The 21,005-nt window shown below is 56.5% G+C and overlaps 2 protein-coding genes across 6 annotated transcripts; both read left to right on the top strand.

The window, feature by feature from the left end:
* Window positions 1–6,005: 6,005 nt before the first annotated feature.
* GFUS (GDP-L-fucose synthase) lies at window positions 6,006–12,486 on the top strand. Of its 3 annotated transcripts, none has more exons than XM_070481808.1 (12): window positions 6,006–6,205; window positions 6,955–7,247; window positions 8,198–8,354; window positions 8,695–8,809; window positions 10,020–10,148; window positions 10,234–10,307; window positions 10,518–10,651; window positions 10,781–10,845; window positions 11,211–11,277; window positions 11,434–11,513; window positions 11,725–11,824; window positions 12,109–12,486. In XM_070481808.1, the coding sequence occupies exons 3-12, from the start codon at window positions 8,209–8,211 to the stop codon at window positions 12,162–12,164; spliced, it is 966 nt and encodes a 321-aa protein (XP_070337909.1). In that variant the 5' UTR covers window positions 6,006–6,205; window positions 6,955–7,247; window positions 8,198–8,208; the 3' UTR covers window positions 12,165–12,486. The 3 variants fall into 3 exon arrangements, with proteins under 3 accessions (XP_070337909.1, XP_070337910.1, XP_014713689.2); XM_070481809.1 differs by lacking the exon at window positions 6,006–6,205 and adding an exon at window positions 6,693–6,896 and having other exon boundaries at window positions 6,990–7,247; XM_014858203.3 differs by lacking the exon at window positions 6,006–6,205 and having other exon boundaries at window positions 7,237–7,356.
* Window positions 12,487–15,223: 2,737 nt separating this feature from the next.
* On the top strand, window positions 15,224–20,563 carry PYCR3 (pyrroline-5-carboxylate reductase 3). 3 transcript variants are annotated; one of them, XM_014858206.3, is made up of 7 exons: window positions 15,224–15,375; window positions 17,107–17,171; window positions 17,698–17,877; window positions 18,206–18,418; window positions 18,748–18,840; window positions 19,048–19,237; window positions 20,097–20,563. In XM_014858206.3, exons 1-6 carry the CDS (start codon window positions 15,282–15,284, stop codon window positions 19,228–19,230), a joined length of 828 nt encoding a protein of 275 aa, XP_014713692.3. In that variant the 5' UTR covers window positions 15,224–15,281; the 3' UTR covers window positions 19,231–19,237; window positions 20,097–20,563. The 3 variants fall into 3 exon arrangements, with proteins under 3 accessions (XP_014713692.3, XP_070337905.1, XP_070337906.1); XM_070481804.1 differs by having other exon boundaries at window positions 19,026–19,237; XM_070481805.1 differs by lacking the exon at window positions 19,048–19,237.
* Window positions 20,564–21,005: the final 442 nt, after the last annotated feature.

Genomic DNA, 21,005 nt, shown 5'->3' with positions numbered 1-21,005 from the left:
CTAGATTCAGTTTACAATTGTCTTTATTCCAGCTCTTACACTTCCCTTTGTGAACGCTCCACTCACCATATAGTGCCCTAGATAGAAACTCAGGTGTATCAGTCAGGGTTCTCTAGAGAAACAGAATCAAGATAGATAGATAGATATCAGATACAAATACAAATATGTACGTCTATCTACCTAGATAGATACGTATAGATATAGACCTTCATTTCAAGGAATTCACCTATGTGATTGTGGGGCTGGCAAGTGAAATCGGTAGGGGAGGCGGGCAGCTGGGCCTCACAGGTAAGAGCTGATGCTACAATCCTGAGGTAGAATTTCTTCTTCGTTAGGAAACCTCAGTTTTGTTCTTAAGGCCTTTCAACTGACTGGATGAGACTCACATTATTGAGGAAAGTCTCCTTTTCTTAAAGTCAACTAACTGATTGAAGATGTTAACATTAAAAATAGCATCACAGTGGGGCTGGCCCCATGGCCAAGTGGTTAAGTTCAGGCGCTCTGCTTCAGTGGCCCAGGGTTTCACTGCTTTGGATCCTGGGTGTGAACATGGCGCCGTTCATTAAGCCATGCTGAGGTGGCATCCCACATGGCACAACCAGAGGCACTCACAACTAGGATATACAACTACGTACTTGGGGGCTTTGGGGAGAAGAAGAAGAAGAAGATGGAGGAGGAGGAGGGGGAGGAAAAAGAAGATTGGCAACAGATGTTAGCTCAGGTGCCAATCTCAAAAAAAAAAAAAAAAAAGCTTCACAGCAACACCTAGATTAGTGTTTGACTGAATCACTGCGTGCTACGACCTGGCCAAGTTGACACATAGCACCAACCACCACACCAGGTATCATTCCTGACTTCCTCTGCTCAATTTGCATAGCCAATGAATCATGAGTCCTGTTATTCTACCATCTCAATGTTGCTTCAGTAGGTAAACTTTTGAGTCCTTGTTATCTGCACTACTACAATGGCCCCCTAAGTGGTCTTCTGCTTTTAATGATCTCCTAAGGGCCAGCTGTGGTGGCCTAGTGGTTAAGTTCAGCACACTCCACTTCAGCAGCCTGATTTGGTTCCCGGGTGCAGACCTACACTGCTCGTCTGTCAGTGGCCATCCTGTGGAAGCAGCTCACATACAAAAATAGGAAGATTGGCAATGGATGTTAGCTCAAGGCAAATCTCCCTCAGCAAAAAAATGATAATAATACCAATTTGAAATGTACTGTCTCTTTAATGTATCTATTAAAGTATTTTTTATACTGTCCCACCATAATCCCAAATATGGTAACAGAGTTGTAATTGGATGTCACAAATCCACAATTTTTGCCCTGCGAAAGCAATGAGGGGTTGTAACTCCTCCATTTTTAGAATGGTCATTGGATATGCTGTCAGATGCTTGATCTCAAGTAGGCGGTGCCCTATCTCTCACCCAATCCCAAACACAAACACTATATGTGTGGCCAAGAGCTGAGAGAGAGAGAGAGAGAGACAGCCCTTTCACCTTTAGGTATAGGGAAGAGGCTCTGGGGGGATGTTTGAATATTGCTTGGCATTGCATTTCATGGGAGAAAGAGACAGGGAAAGCCTTCAGCCAGGCCATGCCTCCTGGAACAGTGCTTCTAAAAATGTAATATGTATGTAAAATGCCACACACTTTGCTGAGCAAGGTGCTTGATGTGTGAAATGGATGTCTCGAGCTCCCCAAGGCCCGATCCAGAGGAGTGGTGCCCCTGACATGGGCAGGTCCCAAAGCAGCTTCATGTATTGATTTTCCATCTTTGCTGTTACATTTACCAGCATTCTTCTTTTGCAGTTCACAGAATCAATCTTGAACTAGCTTATGCAAAAATGGAGGAGTTATTGCAAAGATATGAGGGTAACTGTCAGGATGATAGAGGTAGCTGAACGGAGCTGGCAAGGGCAGGGGTAGGGCAGGTGACAGGGAGGATTTCATCCCACCGCCCCCACCCTCCATTTGTGTGTGCTCGAGGTGGCTTTGTTCTCTGCAAGGAGTAAGAGAAACCTCACCTAAACTGGAGTCGGGAAAACCTGTAGGGGGTGCTCTCATGCCCCATCACACATCGTCAATTACAGCGAACAGGAAGAGACTCCCTTGCATCTTGGGCAAAAAGTAAAACTACTTTACTATGAAGGAAGATTCCTCTCATTGCCCAGCAACAGCTCAGCCAATGAGAAACGTGGAAGCTCAGCCAATGAGAAACACTTTAGCTCAGCCAATGAGAAACACTTTAGCTCAGCCAATGAGAAACGCTTCAGCTCAGCCAATGAGAAACGCTTCAGCTCAGCCAATGAGAAACACTGCAGCTCAGCCAATGAGAAGCCATTGCTGCCCTGAACTGTTACTCTCACTGTATGGACTTTCCTTTAGAATAGCCCCGCCCTCTCCCCCTTTTTCTCTTATAGAGAAAACCTCTTCCCTGGTTTGTTTTCTGGATTTGCCTATGGTTTGCTGTAGGATGTACCTCCTGAATTGAAGTTCTTTTTGGCTATTCCCAAATAAACATGGTTTGTGAGTAAAACAGCTGGCGGATACACTTTTTAAGTTGACAGTTCTCTCCTGCTGCAGCTGCACCTTCTCCCTGGTGGGAATACAATGGCTGCAGGCAGCCGTGCACCATGGCCTGAGAGGAAAAGGCTCCTGTCAACTATCTCCATTGTGACAAGTTCTGGAACAGATGTTCACTGGGCTGATTTGAGTCCTGTGCTGACCTTTGGCCCATCATGTGTCCAGGGGGTTGGGAAGCAATGGCCAGTTCCACCTGGGTCCTCTGCAAGGAGGAAGCTGTGATGACAAGCGGATGAAGGGCCACAGCTGGAAGCCCAGTCTGTCAGGCACAGGCATTCTTTCTGTTTGACAAAGAGGAACATGGATCATCTCTCAAAACCAGAAGCCAGAAGACGACAGTCCAGGGTAGCCCCGGGACCTGGGACAAGCCTCTCTCCTGCGTCTCTTCTCTGGCTTGCTTCCTGGTGCTCACGGGTGGCATCATGTCCTCAAAATAATCAGGTCGTTGACAGAAGGAGACTTTCTCTTCGTTTGCCTCTGCATGACAGAGGAAGTGGAGGCATATGTGGCATTTACAATGTTGTAAAGAGAACTCCTGCAAAGCTGACAAAGGGACCTAGACCTTCTAACCCCTGAGGAGACAAAGTGCCCAATCGCAAGTGCACCGCCAGAGGAAAGGACAGATGAGAAAGCATTACAAGCAGAAGTAAGACTAAGGGAATATACAACATCAGTATGTGGGAAGAGAAAGCTCACTTCACAAACGAAAAGGACTCTCGGGTTAATTGTAAAAACCAAGTATAGCTGGTGGGAATGTATAATGGTGTAGCCACTCTGGAAAAAGCAGTCTGGCTTAAAAAGACTTTTTGGTGGGTTTTCAATGTGGGCTAACATTCCATCCTTTTGGGTTCTGATTTTCGAGATGAAATTTGTGTTTTTGAGGTCCAAGCCCTCTCCTTCTGTCCCTCCTGCCTCCCACCCCAATAGTTCACAAATGTTGAGGGGGTGATTTTCATCTTGCTTTAAGTCAGAAGTCACAAATGACTTTCTTTTTTTAATTAAGGAAAAGACCTCCCACTTTTTGGCTATTGTAAATATTGCTGTTATGAACAGATATCTGAGTCCCTGCTTTCAATTCTTTGGGGTCTACACCCAGAAGCAGGATTTCTGGGTCTTATGGTAATAGCAGCCACAGCCCATTACATCCCCACCAGCAGTGCACAGTGGCTCTGGGTGTCTCCACAACTTTGTCAACACTTGTTATTTTCTGTTTTTTTGATAGAAGCCATCCTAATGGGTGTGAGGTATAAATGCCTGATTTTTAAAAGAAATATAAACTGGTGCATTTATGTGTTTTGCTGTTACTTGATAGTCCTTTGCTCTGCACCCTCTCAGTCCTTGAAACAGACGCCACCCTAAATAAAAGACAAGAGAGAGTGAGCCAGCCGTGCTCACATCCATGGCTGGACATAAGGTGCATAGACAAAACCCAGCAACTGTTATAAGGACATTTCATTAGATTGTGCCTGGGGCCAATTCGTGTTGAACAACTAACATTTATTATTGATATTGATGAACTTCCAAAAATGAAAACAAAAAAGTGGAAATTAATGAGTATTTCACTGATTTTACTCTTGGTAATATAATACAGGCTTTGACTTAAGTGAAAAACTTTTTTTAAAAAACCTTAAATTTTATGTACTGATTTAGAAGATTGTTGAAGGTAAGTCCATGAAAATGGAGCTAAAATGGTTGCTCGAGAAAAAGATGAACAAGCCAGAATTTAGGCTTGTTCTAGAAATACATCTAGAAAAACTAGATGTATTATCTGTGTCATTTATGAAGCATCATTTTCATTTGTCCCTAAGAGATGTGGCCTCAGTTGCAATGAGATTGATGACGTTCCTTAAAACAACTCAAAATTACATATGATATTTTTTGATTTAGCCCAAAGATGGAACATCTGATGAAATATGGGCCAGTTTTTACCCTGAACCTCTCCTTGCCTTGGCCACAGTATGGAAACAGTGACTAAATGCTGTTAAAAGATTAAATTTAATGTAGACAGGGTTTGAGAAGCTCTAAAAGAGAGAAGGGAAGCAACAGAAGGTGCTCAAATGAAGAACCAATTGTCTTTCCTGAAAATAAGATCCATCTTGAATTTGCACTCTTCAGTTATTGGGTATGAACTGTTACTGGTCATTAATGACGTTTGTAAAAGCTTATCCAAACCCCACACAGAGCTAAGATTGACAATTCCATTTCAAAAGGATTTAAAAATATATTTCTTTAATTTTAGAGAAAATCTTTTTCTAAATTGAAAGAAACTGCACACGAAATACACAAGAGTAATATTCCAATAAAACATGCAAAATTGAAACAAGGAGAAACAAAAATGTTTGTATGACTACTAAGGAAGAAACTTTCACAAAAATAATCCTCAAAGTAATTTTAATATAAATTATTTTCTGGCTGTTGTAGATTAAGGTGTAATGCCAATTAAAGAGAGTTGTAAATGAATTGTGTCATTCTGCTTTTTTTGGTTTTCTTTGTAACATTCCAGCATGAAAAATGTGAAAGAACTTAAGAAATACTATATTGCAGTAAGAGATGGTGAATGGCGCTCTGTAAGAGTGATGATTTTAAATTGAAATTAAAATATTTGCTAATATTTTCTGCAATACTGATAAATTATAAAATGCAATGTGGGGAGGTAATATATAAAAATCCATGGTTTGCTTCTGAATCTGAGTACTGCTTTATGGATTTTATTGACAATTCCAGTTGCCACTGCCTCAGCAAAGTAGTTTCTCCAAACTGAACCAAATTAAAAAACAAAAAAAATGAAAAAGTACAATGAAAAGTACAAAAAAAATGAAAAAGTACTTAAGAAAGATTGTCTAATTTGGCATTACAGTCAGTAGAATACAAATTATGTGAGACATTTTGATTATAACAACATAATTAGTAATTTTTCTGAAATGAAGACAAGAAAACTAAATTGTTTGAGATGAATATATAACAATTTGGGAATTATGGGGTCTTTATTTTATTAACTAACCCTGCCTGCCTGTCACCACAGCACCTGGAAGCGAGTAGTCATAACTACATTCAGTAATCTGATAGTTTGCTGATTTCCATTCATATAAAACCATAGCCTTAGGGATATTTTTGAGTTTTATAATTATGAAATGTACTTTCATAATAACATGTCGTCAGGTAGGAGGGCAGAGCCCATTTTATTTACCAGTTTGTTGGCTTGGTCGATTGCTTTCAAATACTTACATTTAGATAGAAGGTACGCGGGCCCCTGTGAACTCTCACCAAGGGAAGGGGCAGTCCTGTCGCCAGCCTCCCCAGTAGGAGGAGGACAGCGCTCTGAGCAGCGAGCAGCGAGGCCCTGCCTTTCTCCTCAAAGCTGCAACGTATCCCAGCGAGGGCAGGGCAGGCCTCGCCGTGGGGGGACGGCACCGCCACTCACAGAAGGGCCCAAGGGAGGCAGTTTGAGATGCAGCTTGAGACGTGATGGCAGGACATCTGGTCAAACAAACTCCCAGACAGAAGATGGTCAAGGTCCCAGGGATGAGGAGGAGAGGCCCCGACAGACCGCAGGACAGAGACCGACCCAGAACCTGAGGGAGCTACCGACTGACCGGCTCCTGTCGCTCTGCCATCGCCTGCCGTGTGAGTCTGGAGAGCTATCTCAGGCCTTCGAGCCTCAGTTTCCTCATCTGTACAAGGGGTTGACAATGGCCCACTCTCGGCTGTGGCTGTGCGGACCGAGTACGCACGCGTATACCTTCACAATCTAGGGGCTCATAAAGTTGTATCAGAGGGGATGGAGGGGAGTCAAGAGGGCGAACAGCCCCAGAAGGGAGACTTGCTGGCCAATGCCTCCTTCCTGCTTACCCCCAGCCCCCTCAGAGTGCCAGTCCCTTCTCTGGGCTCAGACCGAATGGACGCCCCCAGGCCCTCTCCGGGGTCCCCATCCTGACTTCTTGGCGGCGCCCCTGGCTCCATTCCCCCAAGGGCAGCTTCTGAGCCGGTGCTCCCCTCCTGGAAGCCCCCTCCGCGGTCCGCTGATTACAAAGGCGGCCCCAACTCCCCGCTGCCGCTGTGGCCACGCCCTTTGCGGCTGCGCCCCCGTCCCGGTGCCGTCTACGCCCCACCCGAGTCCGGCCTGGTGACTGCCTCGGCCAGTGGGCCGCGGGGAGGAGACCGTGTAGGGAGGCCGAGAGGCCTTTCCCTCCTGGACACGGCGCCCCGTCACCCCCGGGCCTGCGGGCGGCAGCGCGGGAGCCCACCGAGCCCGCTGTCCCGCCGGCTCAGCCGAGTGCCCGCCGTGGGCGGGGAGCTCCCGCTCTGCCTTCCCGAGGTTAGGAGGTCTCAGGGATGGCGGCCTCCCCAGCTCTCCATCCTTCTACCCTCCCCAGCAGGAGCTCATGCCCTGCGCCTCGTTTGGGTTAAGGAGGTCGTGGTCCGAGGACCCTGAGACCACAGCTCCTAGATCGGCCTCCGGGACCCGCCCAGCGGACATAGAGCTGGCGAGAACTACATTTCCCAGGATGCTGCGCGGCCCCGGACTCTACTGCCCAGCAGCGCCCGGGAAGCATCGCGAGGACTCCATTTCCCAGAGTGCTGCGGGAGGGGCCGCCCCCTCTACCTGGCCCCAAGCGTGGCTGGAGGCTCCGCCAGTGCCGGAAGTGGCTCTCCGGACCTCGGGCAGGTGGGACCGGGCAAGGGCGAGAGGGCGCGGGGCACCAAGGGGACCCCACGGCGGCGCGATCTGGCGACCCGTGCCTGGGCACTGGGTGCTCGGTGACAGCCAGAGAGCCGTGAGGCGTGCGGGGATCCTGGGGGCGTGGGAAGGGACCGGCCGCAGTGGGGTCTCCCCACGGGGCTGCTGCTGGGCTGTCCCCGCGATCGGGAGCAGCAGATGTCTGGGCAGGGCCCCCTCCCGACGGGGCTGGCCTTGGGGCCCTGCGGGAGAGGCGGCAGAGCTGTCCTGTAGCTGCCGGATCAGATTTCCAGCCCCCAGGATAGGGTCCTCGGGGGCGAGGGGGTGCTGCCCCAAGGCCTGTCCAGTTCTGAGCCCGAAGCGCGACCTGCCCAGTAGGACCAGGCTCGCAAAGACTCTCGGGGACCAGCCGGCCGCGGGTGGGCACCCGGCTGCAAACACAGGCGTCGGTCCTTTCTCCTCTGTAGCATATGGGCTTTGGCTGGAAGCAGCCCTAACGATCTGAGCCAGGAGCCCCCAGCCCCAAGGTTATCTGTCTCCCCTCTTGTCAGCCAAAGGGGAGCTGAAAGTACCCTTTCTTGGCCCGGTGGGGGTTGTGGATTGGGTCTGCAGGGCAGAGTTGCAATCAAGCTCACTGGGATGGGTGGTAGCCCCAAGGACCCTGTGGAGCTTTAGGACGAGTGCTCCCTAGGGAATGTGGCTGGGAGGAGGAGATGTCTCAGGTCAGCTGGATCTCTCTGGTCCCCAGGAGGCCATCTCCCCTCCCTGGAGGCCTCATCCTGTACCACTTGCCCCAGGGAGCCTGGGGCCAGGCCTTGGACAGTTGTTGTGGGGCCCAGTGCTAAGCGCAGTGACCCCAGGCAGTGACGTCTCAGGGGAATTGGTTTCTGATGGATGGGGACATGATGGCCTCAGCCTCACACCATTTGGCCCTACAGGTGCAGCCAACATGGGTGAGCCCCAGGGGTCCATGCGGATCTTAGTGACAGGGAGCTCTGGGCTGGTGGGCAGAGCCATCCAGAAGGTGGTAGCTGATGGGGCCAGGCTGCCTGGAGAGGACTGGGTGTTCGTCTCCTCCAAGGACGCTGATCTCACGTGAGTGGGCCCATCCCCGGTGCACCCCTGCCAATGCCCTCTCCAGACTGAGAGCTTTGGGTAGGCCTGTCCCCTGAACCTAGTGGCTGCATGCCTGGGCCCTCCCTGCCAGGTGACCAGCCTGGCCTGGGTGTGCACAGCTCTGCTCCTGGGCAAACATCCTCCCATGTCTTCCTGGAAGCACACACCCTCCTCAGACCAGTGCCTGAATTGGCCACTTTCCCTTTTGGCTGTCCCTTCTGCCGCCAGCCCTGCTCAGCTCCTGCCCCCGGTGCCCCAACCCCAGGGTCCTAGTTCCCTCAGGCCTCCAAAGAGCCCCTGACGGCTTGGCTCCCCCTAGGGATGCTGCACAGACCCGAGCCCTATTTGAAAAAGTCCGGCCCACGCATGTCATCCATCTTGCTGCAATGGTGGGGGGCCTGTTCCGGAATATCAAATACAATTTAGACTTCTGGGTAAGTCGGGGGGCCCCAACGAGCACTGGGAGCCAGGAGCCAGGGTTCTAGGAACTTCCTGGCCACCTTCACCAGCTTATGTTCGAGCCCAGGAAGTCCCTGAGGGTCAGGGCTTGGCACAGCCTGGCGAGGGCAGCCCCTGAGGGGCCCCCAGTGACCCACACTTGGTCTGTGGGCAGGGAAGCATGTTGGTGGGCCTGGGGCATTTAGCCCAATAGGAAAAGCCACGGAGCTGACCAGTAGGTTGGAGAAGCTGAGAGAATCCAGTGTTCACTGTGTGACCTGGGGCTGGTTCCTGCCCCTTGAGCCCTCTGGGTCTCCAGAACCATCTGCTTCTAGGACCTGTGCTAGTCCAGCTGCACATTGAGCCAGGTCCACCGTGCACTCCAGGGTGCAGAGGTGTGAACTGGGTTCTAGGGGGATGGGGGAAATGGAGTGAGGGGCTCGAGGAGAGTAGGGCTCTGCCCGTAGCCTTGCCCCTGCTGGGCTGTACCCCAGAGGATTGGCCCCAGCATCTCTGTGCAACTGGCCTTGGTGTGGTTTGGCCCTGCATAGGGCACTGGGTGGCAGAGGCTCAGACCAGGTTCTGCCCAGGGTCCCCTGTTACCTCAGGGCCGTTCTTGTCCCAGTTGCAGCCTTCCTAGCAGGCTGCCCAGCCACCACCTCTCCCCTCCCCAGAGCAGTCCAAATGCCCTGGCCATCTCATGTCCAATTTCCAGAAGGGGAAGGGCCGGGGTAGGGGTGGGGCTGGCCAAGGCTTCACTGCTACTGGGCAGTAGAGCCAGGGTGAGCTCCTCGGGGTGGGCAGCGGAGGGCCCCTCCTCTCCACCCTTGCTCCAGGGCCAGATTTGGCCCGGAGTGCACTACCTGCCCTGGCCTCAGCAGCCCCTGTAGGTGGACCTAGCCCTGACTGACGGGTGTGGTCCTCTCCTCCAGGGCCCTCCCCCAGCCTCCGGGAAGGCAGGCCGGGACCCTCCTACAGCCCTGGGGAGGGGACTGCCTGCTGAGGAGTTAACAGGCCAGGAGCGGGCACTGGTTTCTGGAAAGCCTGTGCTGGGCGGCTCCGCCTTGTCCCGGGGAGCAGTTAGGAGGAGCCGGCTCAGTACCGCCTGCTTTGGACGGGCTGGGGTGTGTCCGGGCTTTTTTCCCTGGAAGCAAGTAGGGGCTGGGGTCCTTCCTGGAGGGGCCTGAACCTGCCCCGCTCCCGCAGAGGAAAAACGTGCACATCAACGACAACGTCCTGCACTCGGCTTTTGAGGTGGGCGCGCGAAAGGTGGTCTCCTGCCTGTCCACCTGCATCTTCCCTGACAAGACCACCTATCCTATCGACGAGACCATGGTGAGGGGCGGGGCGGGGCGAGGCGAGACGGGGCCTGGCCGGGGCAGGGGCGGGCCCGGAAGCAGCGCTTCCTCTGCTCCCGCAGATCCACAATGGGCCTCCGCACAGCAGCAATTTTGGCTACTCCTATGCCAAGAGGATGATCGACGTGCAGAACAGGTCTTCGCGCGGGCCCAGCTGAGGCCAGCCAGGAATGCGGGAGGAGCGCCCGAGCCCCTCGGGGGCGGGGAGTGGGGCCCAGTGGGTACCCCAGCAGGCTTCTTCTCCCTTCCTTGTTGGCCTCTTTTTTCCACCTGTCAGAGGCCGGGGTCGGGTAGGGTGGGCTCAGTGGTCCAGGGCAGGCCCGGAGGAGATGCTGCGCCTCTGTAGGGCCTACTTCCAGCAGCACGGCTGCACCTTCACTGCTGTCATCCCCACCAACGTCTTCGGGCCCCATGACAACTTCAACATCGAGGACGGCCACGTGCTGCCCGGCCTCATCCACAAGGTGCACCTGGCCAAGAGTGAGTGCCCGCCACCCAGCACCCTCAGCCAGGTTACCCACCTGATGGGGTCCCTGGGAGGTAGCTGGGAGGAGGGGGTGGCGGCTGGCACAGCCCCTTCTGACCCCCGCCCCCTCCCTGAATCTGCAGGCAGTGGCTCAGCCCTGACGGTGTGGGGTACAGGGAAGCCGCGGAGACAGTTCATCTACTCACTGGTTCGTGCAGGACGGTGCACAGTTGTCTCCCTGGGCCTTGCATGCTGTCTGTGAAGAAGCATGAGGGATCCTGGGAGGGGGTGAGGGTCCAGGCCGAGCCCCTGGAGGAACAGTCACTGGTCCTCGCTGAGTCTCTCTAGGCTCCTGGCCCCCCGGGAGTCTCTGAGTGCAGCTCTGAGCTCAGCAGGAGGAAGGACTCCGTCTGGTGAGGCTCAGCTGGCCAAGGACTGCCCAAAGGGAGGGACCCCTGTCCCCAGTTGGTCCTGGGCTGTGCCCCTACTGAGCAGGGGCACTTGGAAGAGGTGACTTGTGCCCCTATTTGGCCTGTAATTTGTAGCCTTTGACCCTGCCTGTCTGACCTCTAGGACCTGGCCCGGCTCTTCATCTGGGTCCTTCGAGAGTACAATGAGGTGGAACCCATCATCCTCTCAGGTGGGCACCCTGTGGCCCTGACCCCCACCACAGCAGGGCAGGACCTATGTCTGTCCTGAGAGTGGCTGAAGGCAGAGTGGGAACATCTGTTGGGCTGGGCGGCATGCGGCTAGGCGGAGGAGGCCTGACCTGGCCGTGGGGCCCTCATTCCCACAGTGGGCGAGGAGGATGAGGTCTCCATCCAGGAGGCAGCTGAGGCTGTGGTGGAGGCCATGGACTTCCATGGTGACGTCACTGTATCCTTTGGCTCCCAGTGGCACCGTGGGCCTTCCTGCACAGGGACTGCGGGTCTGACACACCCGGTGGCACTCACCCTGGCAGCTGGTGGGGCGGGGGGCGATATCTGCTGCTCTCTCCCTGAGGCTCCCCTGGGAAAGGCAGAGGAGGTTCAAGGGCAGGCTGGGGGAGCAGCTGCCCCTTCCGCTATGGCCTTGACCGGGCACCCAGTTTGATACAACCAAGTCAGACGGGCAGTTTAAGAAGACAGCCAGTAACGGCAAGCTGCGGGCCTACCTGCCTGACTTCCGGTTCACACCCTTCAAGCAGGGTGAGCCCCCTGTCCCTCCCAGGGCCCCCCACCCCTATTCCTCAGGATCTCTTGGCCCCTCCTTGGCTTTGGGCCACCACTGCCCCTCCCTAGGCCTCAGCTTCTCTACTGCCAGCTGGCAGTGGACACCCTGCAGGTTTGGTCTCCACACCCTCATCAGGGAGGCAGGACACAGGGGGTGACTGCCCTGTGTCCCTTGGGCCCTCACCCTCCCCACCTCCGATGGAGGTCAGTGCAGCCCCAGCCTTTACCTGCCACCACCCCTCACCTGCCCACGTCTGCAGCTGTGAAGGAGACCTGTGCCTGGTTCACCGACAACTACGAGCAGGCCCGGAAATGAAGCACAGTGGCGGGAGCAGCGCCGGCTTACCCCCCCAAGGCCCCAGGGGCCCCTCAGCTAGCAGAGCCCAGTAGCAACTATGCTCAGACCCTGCCAGAGTCGAGGGCGCTGCCCAGCAGCCTGGCCCACGTTCCACCCCCTCTACCAGGGTGGCTCCAGGCAGCTGTCCAGCAGGGCCACCAGTCATGTCTGTCCTCAGGGAAACCAAGGCCTGACCAGGCCAGACACCTCATTACCCAGTGCCAGTCCCTGGGTCCTGATGTGTCCCCTTCTGATCCTGCTCTCCTACTCCTTGGGAGCCAATAAAGTGCATTTTCACAGGCCTGGCCCCGGCAGCTCTGTGCCAGTGGTCCCCCACATGCAGGCACTGCCACCCTGAGCCTGGCCAACCCCAGGGCCCACCATCCCCCTGCTGACTGCTCAGCCCCCAAGAGCTGCTAGGACAGAATGGCCAACTGTCCCTGGGGTGGAAGGGCCATGTGTAGGCCTGAGGTCCCCTGGGCTTCACTGCTCAGCCCCAGGACTTTGAGGAAACATGCTGGGACTGGATTTGCCCAGGCTGAGTGGACATGTGGATGGATCTCGGGAGGGTGGTGATTGGGTAGCTCAGCCTCCCCTGGGACCCCACGAGAGAGCTGAGTCAGGTTTGGCCCCTTATCTCCCTAGCCCTCAGGTGGCAACTTGGGTGATGGGGCTCAGCCTTCCCTTCACCCATGGGGACAGTAACAGGTGCTGCACAGGAGGGTCTGCTGGGTAGGGAGGTGAGCAGCATGGGCCTCCTCATTCTCAACAGGAAGACAGCAGAGTCTGGATAGGTTGACTGACAGGTCCCCTGGCCAGTCAGTCAGTGCTGGGGTGTGGACCCAGGAGTGCCCAGCTCCAAAACCCCCAGGCCAGAGCTCACTGACCCCCCTTACCCAGGACCCAGGCACCTTCCCTGGCCCTGGGACTCAGCCTTGGGCCTGCCTCTTCTTGGGGCCCCTCTCTCCTGGGTCCCCTTTGTCACTTCACGTGGATGACTCCCAGCTCTCTCTGACCACAGACCCGCCTGCCACATTCATTCCTTCATTTATTCAAGCGGTATTGGCTGTCTTCCCTGTGCCAGGCACGAGTCCCAACCTCTGTCCCTGAGCCCAGCTGACCTCATACTGCATTTGTCACCACCCACTTTCTCTGTGGCAAGCTGAGAGGTTTATCCTCCAGCCTCCCCAGGGGCTGGCCCCCACCCTTCTGAGAGGGGCTTCCCACCTCTTAGGTCTCAGCTGAGGTGGGCTTTGCCCTCTGAGCACCCTGTGGTGGGCGATTGCCGATTTGTCTAAAAACACCTAGGAGCCCCCTCCTGCCCAGGACTTGGGGGCTCCAGGACCCTTTGTGAATGAAGGCTCTGCCCATGTCGGGTTCAGGGAGCGGGTGGAAGGGGTGGTGTCTGAGCTGGAGCTTGGATCAGCAGGTGACAACAGAGGGAAGGAGGCCCAGCACAGAGCAGAGAGGCCTGGACACATGAGGCAGGACACAAATGGTGTGTCTTTAGCCACCCCCTGTGTTGTCCTCTGTGTGTGTGTGTTCACTGTACAGGGGCTGTCCTAGACAGAATGCAGGTCCTCGGGGTGGGGGTTCAGCCATCCGCTCCCCTGCTGTGTGGCTTTCATCCCTGGCCCAGAGTAGGGCCCACACCCTGCAGGGGCAGTGTTGAATGAATGGAATTTCATTATTGAAGAGCTTAGAACATGTCAGAGTTTTGAAGAAGAAAACAAAACATCTTTAAAATGCAGTCTTAAAAACTACACCCTCAGGTGTTCAAGCTTTATTTTTCCCATGTCCATTAAAAATTACAAGCACACCCCGCCCACCCCCACCCTCCCCCGTCAGTCTGTAAGATGGCCCCTGGTGGTAGCCAAGCGCTCCATCTTCCCAAGGGCCAACACGAGGGGCCAGATCTTTGCTGGGGTCCCAGGTCCCAGGAAGGCCTCTCCTGCCTCCTCCCCACAGCTCCCTGAGGCCCACAGCAACCAGCATCCAGGCTGCTGGAGAAACTTCTTTAATACAGAAAAGTGAGGGCAGACCCCATGGCTGAGTGGTTACGGTTACATGCACTCCGCTTTGGTAGCCCAGGGTTCGTGGGTTCGGATCCCAGGTTCAGACCTACTCCACTCATCAGCCATGCTGTGGAGTCATCCTACCTACAAAATACGGGAAGATTGGCAACGGATGTTGGCTCAGGGCAAATATTCCTCACACACACACGAAAGTAATAATAAGACAGGAGAAAAAATGTGTTACAAGTAAATATAACATTTAAAAAAAAGAAAAGCGATAGATCCTTGCTCACATTTCACTGGCAGTGTTAATTTTATGCTGTCACCTGGACACCTGGACCTGCTGTGGCTTAGGGAAGAGCTGACCACACGCCGTGACCAGGCAGCCCTGTCCTTCCCACCTGAGACCACTCCCAGGCCCCAAATGGAGAACCAGGGCGCTCTGAGAATGCTGCTCCCACCCAGAGAGACCCGCCTGAGGCTGGCGGGGCTCCACTTCCCAGCACTTGACCTGACCTGGCCACAGTCCGGATCCTGCCTGTCGGTCTTTCATCAGAAGCAGGGCGGATGGCACCCTCCTGGAAGCTCAGCTGCCCAGGGACCACCAATCAGTGGTCTCTGGACTCTGCAGCGTCCCCGCGACGGTCACCCAGCAGGCGCGCTCTGGGCACCGATCTCCGGGACGGCGTCACAGGAGCCCCTACCCCTTCCGACCCTTCGCCTTTGAATGGAGCCTCTCAAGCTGCCCTCTGGAAAATAAGGATCTGATCACACGTGGCCGTAGTCCTCCCTTGGGTCTCGTCGCCCTCCGCACAGGACCCATCCTCAGATTGCGCCCCGCCCCCGCGACGCGTCACGCCCACCAGAGTCAAGTCGACCCTCTCGGACCAATGAGCAGCGAGAGGGCGGGGCCCAATGCTTAGCATGCGTTAGAGCGCGGAGCCCGGACAGGAGGGGGCGGAGCGTGCGGTCCTGGCAGCCAATCGACGAGGACGGGGGCGGGAAGACCGTAGCCCATTGGTGGGCCGAGGGCGCTGGGCGCGGCCGGGGGCGGGGGGCGGCGCGGTAGCGACGCGGCAAGATGGCAGCGGCGGCGGGGCCGAGCCCGGGGCGCGTGGGCTTCGTGGGCGCGGGGCGCATGGCGGAGGCCATCGCGCAAGGCCTCATCCGAGCCGGTGGGTGCCGCGGCCGTGGGGCGCGTGGGGTGCCCGGACCTGGGAGCTAGCGGGCGTCCAACACCGGCCCGGTGTGGGAGGGACGGACCCACCTGCCCGGAAGGGTGAATTCCGCAGAATCCTGGGCGAGGAGCGAGGGCCCTCCGCGCCGGGTCCCCGGGGTGGAGCAGGGCCAGGCGGGCGTGTGCCAGGGCAGATGGCGGACTCTTACCCCGGGCTCTGTTTCCCTCTGAGAGCACAGGAGGAGGGGATGTGCGTGCATTGGCTTAGAGCCGGTTGTCCTCACAGTAGCCATGAGCCACAGATGGCCATTGGGCGCTTGAAATGTGTCTGGTCCGAATTCAGATGTGCTGTGTGTGTACAACAAAATATACGTCGGATTTGAAAGATTAAGCACACACACACAAAAAGAAACTAACGCATCCTAGTAATTTTTAATACTGATCACATGTTGGAAGGATAATATTTTTGCTATGTTGGATTAGATTAAATAAAATATATTGCGGTTAACTTCACCTGTTTCTTCTCACTTGTTTAAAGTGACTACTAGAAAATGTAAAGTTACACATATGGCTCGAATGGTATTTTCTGTTGGGCAGCACTAGCTTAGAGCGTGGGATCTCCTGCCAACTTTCTGGCCTCATGCCTTGGCCCACTTGCTTGACCTCTCTGAGCCTCCAAGTCTTTTTCCTATTTGTATGCCAGCTCCACTCCTGGTGGCATGCTGCAGGATTTTTCAACCTCGGTAATATGGACATTTGGGGCCGGATAATTCTGCATCCTTCACATCTGGCCTCTCCCCACTAGATGTCAGTAGCACCCCTCAGTTGTGACAGCCAAAAATCTCTCCAGGCGCTGCCACATGTCCCCTGGGGGCAGGGGGCGGGGCTTGGGGAATCGTTGCTGGTTGAGAACTGCTGGTTTACAGCAGGGAATGGTAATGCTGGCCTAATTCTACTCCACAGTATTTAGAAACCTTTATGTGTAGACTATAGGCTGGCTTTCTGCCTTCAGCCGTATGTCAAGATCCAGAGGGATCAGAAAACAGTTTACTGCAAAAATACTTTACTGTCTCAGGTATTTTACTTGTGAAACCTGGCAGTATCACCTCCCTCCAGGGCTGTACGGATTCAGTGTTGAGCAGCACAGTACTGGTGTGTGTAGGCAGTGCACGGCAGCCATCCCTGTCATGATTCATCCACTCTGTGTTCAGGTTGTGGGATGCATTTCTGCCTTCCTGTTAGACCTCACAGAAGTCTAATCTCCCCAGCCTTGTAGCCCACAAACACAGATGATTTCTACCAAATGGGCCCTTAGTCTCTGCTTGGACGTCCCAGCACAGACATATCCTGCTCCTGGGAAAGCTCAGCCTCATTGGGCCTCCCTCCCCACCATGCCCCCCTCCCCAGCCTTCCTGTCCCCAGAGGAGGCAGAGCTCCCTGGGATCTGTGTCCTCAGTAGACGAAGCAAGCTCCTGGCCCCTGTGTCCAGCAGGGCCTCTGGACTCAGCAGCAGCAGGTGGGTGGCAGCGACTGCTGAGTAGAATCCAGTGGGTCTGATCGACTGTTCCTAGCTGCAGGGAGCAGCCCTGCCGAGCACTTGGGTTCTTGCAGAGCCTCAGGCCAGCCCGGGCCAGGACGGCCCAGGGTGGCTCAGTCAGGGGCAGGCCAGGCTGACTCTTCCTCCACCCCACCTCCTCACCGACTTCCCTGCCTTTGCCTTTCTCTCCAGGGAAAGTGGAAGCTCAGCACGTGCTGGCCAGTGCACCAACTGACAGGAACCTCTGCCACTTCCGGGTGAGCTGGGGCCCAGCTCTTCTGGGTTGAGGCTTCCCCCAGGGGCCCAGGGTGGCTCTTGGCTCCTGTCCCTCTGAGACACTTCTTGGGGCCAGGGAAGGGTATTTAGCTGAAGTTTTTAGATGGGCTGGGCTGGGCTCCGCTGGGCTTGGGAAGGGGAGGTCAAAGGCCAGAAGGAAAGGCAGAGTCGTGGAAGGACAGGGCAGAGTAAAGGGGTGTGTGTGTGTGTGTGTGCACTTGTGTGTGCATGTGTTGGGGTGGGCAGGGATGGTCATGGGCACTCGCTGGTATCTGAGGCTCACAGGTGCTGACATCACGGGGCCCTATGAGGTGCCTGGTTGGGTCCTGAGCAAGAATGGGTGGTCTGGGTGAGTCTTGGACATTGGGAGTGGGGTGGTATGGGTATTTGCAATGGGAGAGACCCATAAGACCCCTGGGAGTGCAGGATCGTCTCCAGCAGGAAGGGCCGTGGTCTGGGAGGATGCCACACTTACCCCCAGCCCTGGCCCTGGCGCTCCCGGTGCAGGCTCTGGGCTGCCAGACCACCCACTCGAACCAGGAGGTGCTGCAGAGCTGCTCACTCATCTTCTTTGCCACCAAGCCTCACATCCTGCCAGCCGTCCTGGCAGAGGTGGCCCCTGTGGTCACCGCTGAGCACATCTTGGTGTCTGTGGCTGCTGGGGTCTCTCTGAGCACCCTGGAGGAGGTGAGTGGCGTGTGGAGGTGAGGTGGGGGCTGAAGCTCTGACCGCGGAGTAGGCTCTAATAGCCAGACTCGGTTTCCCACCCCTTGCCATCCCAGACTGGCCCCAGCCTAGGCTCAGCCCTTCAGAAAACCAGGTTGGGTGGGACAGGTGGCAGACAGCCTCCCAGCCAGCCTGCAGAGGTGGCCAGGTAGCCAGAGAGCTGGGGTTGGGGTTCCTCCTCGTACCACGCCTGGGAAGCAGGGAAGGGAGACTGCAGCTGGCTGAGGCATGTGCCTGCCTGGCACGGCCGATACCACAGGCTCCCTGACTGCAGCCTCTCTCTGGCTAGCTGCTGCCCCCGACTGCACGGGTACTCCGGGTCTCGCCCAACCTGCCCTGCGTGGTCCAAGAGGGGGCCGTGGTGATGGCACGGGGCCGCCATGCTGGGAGCAGCGAGGTCAAGCTTCTGCAGACCCTGCTGGAGGCCTGCGGGCAGTGCGAGGAGGTGCCCGAGGCCCACGTGGACATTCACACCGGCCTCAGTGGCAGCGGCGTGGCCTTTGTGAGTGTTGTCTCATCCCCGGCCCTGCCCCCACAGGCCAGCCCTCAGCAAAGCCGGGCCTTTCCAGGTCCCTGCAGCCCCTGACCTCAGGACCCAGCGGCTTGGTCCCCGGGCTGCCCGTGAGCTGTGCTCTCTCCACATCACTGTCTTCCTGGCCCTTGAGGCCCAGGAGTGCTCCAGTCAGACCTCTGGGCTCAGGCCTCCGCCCTGGGCCCTGGACTGGTGGCTGGTGTTCTGGGCCTTGTTCTGAGGGTTCCAAGCCTTCTCCAGGCTGGGTGCTGTGTCCAGCGGAGTGTTGGCTTTGATACCCTCTGTCCCCTCTCCTACAGGTATGCACCTTCTCTGAGGCCCTGGCCGAAGGTGCTGTCAAGATGGGCATGCCCAGTGGCTTGGCCCACCGCATTGCTGCCCAGACCCTGCTGGTGAGTGAGGGTGGCCCCAGGGGAGCGTGTGAAAGGGGGTGGGTCCATCTGCCTCCTGGGAGCTGTGGGAAGGGAAACAGCAGGCCTGAGAAGCTTGGGCCAAGATCTGGGGGATACATGGCGAAGCAGACTACACAGGGTGGGGCTGAGCTGGAGAAGGGGCTGCCCGCCCCCTGAATCATCAGCCCCCAATGCCGCTCTGCCCAGGGGACAGCCAAGATGCTGCTGCAGAAGGGGCAGCACCCGGCTCAGCTGCGGACGGACGTGTGCACGCCTGGTGGCACCACCATCTACGGGCTCCACGCCCTGGAGCAGGGCGGGCTTCGGGCAGCCACCATGAGTGCAGTGGAGGCCGCCACCTGCCGGGCCCGGGAGCTCAGCAGGAAGTGAGGCACAGGTGCTAGACAACGACCACAGCCCCCAGAACAGCCCGCCCACTCCCAGTCCCTCCTTCCCTGGCCCATCCCGGAGGACTGCGGTTCTCTCTAACCTGCAGGAGCCTCCCGGTTGCACAGTAAATGGGAGGGGACCCCTTCGTGAGGGGGGACTCCCCACCTGCTGTGGGACAGAAGGCACTGTGGTGTTGGCCCACTGGAAGGCGTGATGTGGTCTCTGAGGGCCCGTGTGTGGCACTGTTGGTCTGGTGCCCCGTGTGATCTGCTGGTTGGTTGAGGGAGGACTTGAGCGGCTGGCAACAAAAGCAGCTGGGGGGCCCTTCTGACACTGTCTGATTGCAGCCAGACCTGCTCCCTCATCTCAGCTCGGGGGCACAGGGACATATGGAGTGAAGCCTGCTGTGGGGTGGGGCCCCCAGAGGGAGCTGGGCCCTGGCCCTGCCAGCCCCAGAGAGAGCGGCTGAGGAGCCCACAGAGCAGAGGGCCGTGGGGTCCTCTGCAGTGCTGCGGGCAGCAGCAGGCCAGGGGAGGAGCTGCTCCAGGTCTGGGAGGATGGGCCCTGGCCAGCCCGGGAACACAGCCCTGGCTGCGGCTGGTGTGGGCCCCCTCCCCCAGGCCCTCGGCTCCTGGCAAGTGGCAGGTGGAGCTGGCGCCTGACGCTTCCCTGGGTCAGGTCCTGGAGGGGCCTGTGATTGCAGGACTTGGCTCTTCGCATGTCTGTGAACGGACCAGTGGGCGAGGAAAGCCGGGAACTTGGGGCCCAAAGCAAGGCCATAGGGTCTTTAGGTTGGGGGCGGGCCGCCTGCAGCTCTGTCCTGGGCACTGCCTGAAGGCTCACTGGGGCCTCCCCATCCTACGCAGGCCCCAGAGTGCTGGCCCCTCGCTTCCACCAGTGGCTCCTGAGACTGCCAGCCACGCGGTGGACAGAGGCTTGGGGCCAGTTCCCCTCTGCCACCTACCAGCTGTGCGACCTGGGGCAGATTGTCTCCCATCTGGGCCTCACCATGCCGCAGTGCTGCTCCTTGCTCCCCTCCCCCCAGCTGCGCACCCACCCTGCCACTCCCTCCTTGCCCATCTGCCCAGAGCTGCCCTCCCTGGCGGTCTGCCTTCGACCCACCCAGCCAGCCCCTAGGTTGGCCCATCCCCCGGGCCTCCCACCCCCACCCTCTTCCTGCCTGGCCTCTGCAAGCTTGACAGGCTGGCCCGTCCTCCGCTGGTGATTGCTTGATCTGACTCCGGCCTCTCTGCTTGTTGGAAGGGTTAGCCTGAGTCCATTTCTACATCTTGTATCTTTATCTGTGAAACAGAAATAAAGATGCTGTCCTATAGCACGGAGTGCCCAGTATTTAACCAAATTCCAAGTGCCTGGAAGCACATCTCAGCCAAGGCCTGGGACGTTGGGCTCAGACCTCAGAGCTGGAGGGGTGCAGGTGGTGTTTGGGCAGAGGGCCGTATGTCCCCATCACCTGAGAACTCTGCAGGGGCAGGATCACCGGCTTCCCCTGCACCCAACCTCACCCTCAGCTGGATGTCAGAGGTCCCAGCCATGCATCTTCTAACAGAACCCCTGGGGACCAGGGTGGGCTCAGCTGGGCAGAAGCCCAGCCCTGCCCCAAGCAGGCCACTCCCTGAATGAGAGGTGCCTCGGTGAGCTCCCAGCCAAGCTGGAGGGGCAACCAGAGGGGCAGCTGTGCCCCAGATGGTGATGGCCTGTGATAAGACATGTTGTTTCAAGAGGGCCCGGCCTCAGAAGGGCAGCTGCGGGGAGTC

The sequence above is a fragment of the Equus asinus genome, chromosome 12 (assembly GCF_041296235.1).
Source record: "Equus asinus isolate D_3611 breed Donkey chromosome 12, EquAss-T2T_v2, whole genome shotgun sequence".
NCBI lineage: Eukaryota > Metazoa > Chordata > Mammalia > Perissodactyla > Equidae > Equus > Equus asinus.
Note: the sequence above shows the minus strand (reverse complement) of the source record. Positions and strands in the feature narration are given on the sequence as shown.